The sequence below is a fragment of the Triticum dicoccoides genome, chromosome 7B (assembly GCF_002162155.2).
Source record: "Triticum dicoccoides isolate Atlit2015 ecotype Zavitan chromosome 7B, WEW_v2.0, whole genome shotgun sequence".
NCBI classification, from domain to species: Eukaryota; Viridiplantae; Streptophyta; class Magnoliopsida; order Poales; family Poaceae; genus Triticum; species Triticum dicoccoides.
The window spans coordinates 46,030,140-46,035,927 of NC_041393.1; the positions used below are offsets into that span (position 1 = coordinate 46,030,140).

A 5,788-nucleotide genomic window follows, 5' to 3' on the forward strand; every position below is an offset into this window, starting at 1 on the left:
TGACATGGTAGATATTTTATATTATGTCCGGGTGCTAAAGTAAATTTTGTTTCGTTGGAAACTTGTAGAGTGATTTTCGGAGAGCCGGGGCGTGGCACAAGTGGCTTCACCTCCTATCAGCTCCGAGTTAAATATAGCACCCTCGTCTCACGGGAGAAAGCAAATTTTGTACCGTGCACGAGTGCAAAGGTAGCGCTGCGCATGGCATCACCGACCACGGTTGCCTCCGAGGAATGAACTTCGTACACAGCAGTATTTGACCATTGAGACTTGACTAGATTAAGAAACTTGAGGTCGCGATTTTGACAGGACTACGCTGAGGAATTACATGTTATTTTCTTTTTCAGAGGCCGCGAACCAATCTTTTGATGCCAGTTCAATGAAGGCATACGTTGAGAAATTGGCAATGACATACTCCATTTTCTCTGTGCACGGGACAACGAGTCTCCTAACGACGCGGCCTCATGTCCTCCGTGCCGCTCCCCTACCACTCCTCCAGCGCTCCAGCGCGTGCTCTGCGAGCCGCCGCGCGCGCCCCTCACGCACTGTCCCACTCCGCCCTCGCCGCGGCGAGCTCGGCCTTCGTCTCCTCCAGCTGCTTCTCTAGCGCCGCGACCTCCACGTCCTGCGCCGCCAGCTTCTCTTCCAGCTCCAGCGCGTAGCCCAAGGACGACGACACGTAGTTCGCCGCCTGCGCACAAATCACAACGATCGTTCAGAAGACTCCGGACATGCCGCCCACCGGTGAAGAACTTGACACCGCATTTGCTGGCACGGCATACCTGGAGAATCGCAACATAGCTCGCTGCGATGACATCTGACGGCTCGGTCGCCGCAAACGCGCGCTGCTGCGGTGGCGCGACGGCGCCCTGCAGCAGCTCCCGTGCAGCCTCCCAGCCCGTGCCGTCTCCGTCGTGGCTGATGGGAAACCCCGGCGGTGGCGAGCGCATCCCGGACAGCGGCGTGTTCAGCAGAGAACGAGGCGGGCCCTCCTCGCTGCTGGCTTCCTCCAGATTCCTCTTCTTTGCGCACAACGGCGGCGACCCTGGCGCGTGGCTGCCCGGCTCGGCTTTCGCCTTCTTCGCCGACGCCGACGCCTGAGCGGCCGCCTTCTCCGCCAGCACATGCTTCATTATCTCGTAGACAGAGGGATCCATGCCTAGCACACGAACACGATAGGTAGCAACATCAGAGCTCGATTAAAAACAGGGGAATCGGAGTGGTTACGGATGGTGTTCAATTACCTTTGGAATCGGAAGCAATGCGAGTAAAAGAAGCCGGCGGCGGCGGCCGCCGCGCAGATGCAGCAGGTGCCATGGCGGCTGCGAGGTTGCTGTCGGAGAGACATGTATCGATGTCAACGGCGGCGCTGGCGTAACTGCGCAGTAGCTTCGCCGCGTGTTTCTTCCTCTCGCTGTCAAGTACCGGCACCATGAAAGAGCTCTTGGACGGCTCGCCCCACTCCACGGGGAAAGGCCACGGCTCCGGCGACGACAGGAAGAAGAACGAGTTCTTCCAGTCCTTGATGCAGCTCGGCATCCCCTTGAAGCGCAGGCCGGAGTTGTCCCTGGATCGGAAAAAGTAGCAGCCTCTGTGCTTGTGGTTGACGATGGACAGCAGGAAGAAGTACCGGAACACGGGCAGCGACGGCGGCACGTCGGCGGAGTGGCAGAGCACGAGGAAGCCCGCCAAGATGCGCCACCCGTTGGGCGCGAGCTGGGTGGGCGCGATGCCGAAATGGGCGAGCACGTCGCAGAAGAAGCCGTGCAGCGGGACGCGCATGCCGGCCTCCAGGGCCTCCGCGTACACGCAGACGCACCCCGGCGGCGGGGGCGAGCTCGCGCGCAGGTCGCCGGCGGGGCGCGCGGTGTACCGGTCCCTGGGGACGCCGTACTTGTCGCACACCGCGTCCACGTCGTGCTGCGTTCGCAGGAACGAGACGGCGCCCTCGGTGTCGCCTTGTCTGCGGAGGGCAGGGTGGTGGTCCGGCTCGAGGGAAGACGAGGAGGAGGAAGGCATGGCAATGGCGTCCTGCTTGTCTTCCTCACGTTTCCTCTCGCAGTGGCAGGAGTGTAGCAGTGGAGTGGAGTGGCTTCCCGAGGAGCCTAGACTGGTGGTGGTGGACGCTGGATGTCTTCTAGGCCAAGGCAGGACACCCCCATCCAACGGATAGTCAAAATGAATCAAAGCTTGCGTTAAATCATTTGACCATCCATCGTGCAAACGCCCAAGTCAGTTGGCAAACAAGTATACTCCGCTCGATTTTTTGTGGAAAGAGACCACCTGGCGCCAACGAATTGCCAAGAGAGACCAACTGCAGATGAAATTAACAAAAAAAGACTCCCTCGGTCGTGGCGGCAGGCGCGGCAGGCAATACGTGGCACCTACCGCCATGCCAGGAGGCGGTGGGCCCTGCCGCCACGGCAGGAGGCCGCCATCCAGGCAAAACGCGATTGGTACAGTGCATGTCGCTGGGACGGAACAGGGCGGGCCAGGTGGGCCATGCCGCCACCGCGCGAGGCAGCCCCTGCTGGCGCTATCGCTCGCAGGTCGACAGGCCGTGCAAGTCGTGGGGCCAGCCGGTGGGCCATGCCGCCACCGCAGCAGGCGGCACTGCTGTTGCTGCTGCGAGCCGAGATTTATCAAACGGCGCTGATTCCGATGACAAACTGTGTTGATTCCGATGCTGCGAAACTTGCTGCTGCAGTGGAGGTGACAGCACCAAATTCGATGGCAATGCTTTTTTTTTGCTTTCTGCCACAAGTTCCGATAATCTGGAATCGTATTCCCGCCTGCCTGCGTGATTTGCGCTTCTATATGTAGCCGAAGCGACAACACTCAGGCGTGTTGATTTGTACGTGTGATTTCGTGCCGCACACCCAAGAGCATTGATGTTGCTGCGTGTGATGAGACACCATGATGCTGGAATCCGAGACCATGGTAGGTGAGTTCTAACTCGTTTTGCCGACAATATAGCGGTCCTCTTCTATTAATACACTCTCTGTCGAAAATCTCGGGTTGCCTTCTCTGCCTCTCTGCTCTCTGTAAGTCTACAAGAATACACAGAAAGAAAAACTTGGTAGCCACTTTTAGTCATGATTTTGGTTGATTTAGAGTTGGATTTAGAAGATGGTGAAGTTGAAGAAAAGGTAGATTAAGGTAACATCTATCCATTTTTGTTGGTTTCCTTTGCATGCATGATATTTTTGTTCTCTTTGATTAATTCCTAAGTGTGTATTCTATGTTGTTTTAGGCATTATTTCAGCAGTTGGAGGAGTCATTTGGAGTTTTTGGAGTAGGATTTGCCGTGCAAAGTGAAGTACGAACGGGAAGAACGAGGTATGAGCTTTGTAATATATGAATTTCTTTTATGCATGCACGGTGATAATTAGTTAGTCTTTTAGCTCGTCATTAGCTATGCGATGTAAGTGTTTAGAGGTTAGAAAAAATTGCAGATGACAGATGCAACATTTATACTATTTTTTTGAGAAGAGTAGGTTGAAGATGTTGTATTAATGTTAGCTGTGTCCATTAGTATTGAGATGTGAGAAGATCTTAATACGGCAATTAAAAAAAATTGCACTGCAATTGTTCATTGCATGTGGTATGTTATTTCATATGGTATGTTTATTACTAAGTCTATAGTTAGGAAACCGTATGTCTACATACATGCATGCAAGTGCTATTTTCATACTTTTGATAGCAAAAAGAAAAATCCGTGTGTAATATTGATGTTCATGTGATAATAGGTTTGACTCCGTTCATATAATACTGGTGACATATATTTATTCGAACTATTTTGACGCTTAATCGCATTCGCAAGCACATCCATATTGGAGCTGAGGTATAAATGACGCCGTAATTTTGTTAATAGTTTTTATACTGATGTAATGTTGTGAATAATATGCATGCCGCTATGAATATTAATATTTGTAAATAAATGAATATTATTGTATGATATGAAAAAAATCTATAAAACCGGAAGATATTGAATGTTTTACTTATATGATATTAAAATGTTATTATCATACTATTATGTTTAGTGGTTGTTCGGATAGCAAGTAATTACGTTCGGTTTTTACCAATAGTCGTTTTTCCAAAAGCTCTGGTTTTGCATGTTACGAGAACTGATACGTCTCCAATGTATCTATAATTTTTGATTGTTCCATTGTGTTATATTATCCATCTAGGATGTTCTATATGCATTTATATGCTATTTTATATGATTTTTGGGACTAACGTGTTAACCTAGAGCCCAGTGTCAGTTTCTGTTTTCTCCTTATTTTTGAGTTTTATAGAAAAGGAATACTAAACGGAGTCCAATCGACGTGCCAATTTTTGATGATTTTTTGTGGACCAAAAGAAGCCCCTGGAGTGAAAGACTTAGGCCAGGAAGAGTCCCGGGCTGCCCACGAGTGTGGGGGGCGCGCCCACCCCCTGCCTCGTGGACAGCCCAGAGACCCCCCTGATGTGAGACCTACGCCAAAAATTCCTATAAATACTGAAACCTCCAGAAAATAACCTAGATCGGGAGTTCCACCGCCGCAAGCCTCTGTAGCCACCAAAAACCTCTCGGGAGCCCTTTCCGGCACCCTGCCGGAGGGGGAACCCATCACCGGTGGCCATCTTCATCATCCCGGTGCTCTCCATGACGAGGAGGGAGTAGTTCACCCTCGGGGCTGAAGGTATGTACCAGTAGCTATGTATTTGATCTCTCTCTCTATCGTGTTCTTGAGGTGATACGATCTTGATGTATCGCAAGCTTTGCTATTATAGTTGGATCGTATGATGTTTCTCCCCCCTCTACTATCTTGTAATGGATTGAGTTTTCCCTTTGAAGTTATCTTATCAGATTGAGTCTTTAAGGATTTGAGAACACTTGATGTATGTCTTGCCGTGCTTATCTGTGGTGACAATGGGATGTCACGTCATCTACTTGATGTATGTTTTGGTGATCAACTTGCGGGTTCCGCCCATGAACCTATGCATAGGGGTTGGAACACGTTTTCGTCTTGACTCTCCGGTAGAAACTTTGGGGCACTCTTTGAAGTACTTTGCGTTGGTTGAATAGATGAATCTGAGATTGTGTGATGCATATCGTACTATCATGCCCATGGATACTTGAGGTGACAATGGAGTATCTAGGTGACATTAGGGTTTTGGTTGATTTGTGTCTTAAGATGTTATTCTAGTATGAACTCTATGATAGATCGAACGGAAAGAATAGCTTCATGTTATTTTACTACGGGCTCCTGAATAGATCGAGAAGAAAGGATAACTTTGAGGTGGTTTCGTACCCTACCATAATCTCTTTGTTTGTTCTCCATTATTAGTGGCTTTGGAGTGACTCTTTGTTGCATGTTGAGGGATATTTATATGATCCAAATATGTTATTATTGTTGAGAGAACTTGCACTAGTGAAAGTATGAACCTTAGGCCTTGTTTCCTACCATTGCAATACCGTTTGTGCTCACTTTTATCATTAGTTACCTTGCTGTTTTTATAATTTCAGATTACAAAAACTTATATCTACCATCCATATTGCACTTGTATCACCATCTCTTCGCCGAACTAGTGCACCTATACAATTTGCCATTGTATTGGGTGTGTTGGGGGACACAAGAGACTCTTTTTTATTTGGTTGCGGGGTTGTTTGAGAGAGACCATCTTCATCGTATGCCTCCACGGATTGATAAACCTTAGGTCATCCACTTGAGGGCAATTTGCTACTGTCCTACAAACCTCTGCACTTGAAGGCCCAACAACGTCAACAAGAAGAAGGTCGCAT

General features: G+C 49.5%; 1 protein-coding gene across 1 annotated transcript; it reads right to left on the minus strand.

The window, feature by feature from the left end:
* Positions 1-255: 255 nt before the first annotated feature.
* On the minus strand, positions 256-2,090 carry LOC119341004. Its single transcript, XM_037612905.1, has 3 exons — positions 1,245-2,090; positions 783-1,159; positions 256-691 (listed from the first exon to the last, which is right to left on the minus strand). The coding sequence occupies exons 1-3, from the start codon at positions 2,017-2,019 to the stop codon at positions 539-541; spliced, it is 1,305 nt and encodes a 434-aa protein (XP_037468802.1). The 5' UTR covers positions 2,020-2,090; the 3' UTR covers positions 256-538.
* Positions 2,091-5,788: the final 3,698 nt, after the last annotated feature.

Excerpts from the sequence above, each read along its gene's own strand:
- LOC119341004 (XM_037612905.1), bottom strand. The coding sequence starts at position 2,019 with ATGCCTTCCTCCTCCTCGTCTTCCCTCGAGCCGGACCACCACCCTGCC. Across the intron at positions 1,160-1,244 it reads CATTGCTTCCGATTCCAAAG|GCATGGATCCCTCTGTCTAC; the intron begins GTAATTGAACAC and ends TTCGTGTGCTAG. Across the intron at positions 692-782 it reads GCTATGTTGCGATTCTCCAG|GCGGCGAACTACGTGTCGTC; the intron begins GTATGCCGTGCC and ends ATTTGTGCGCAG.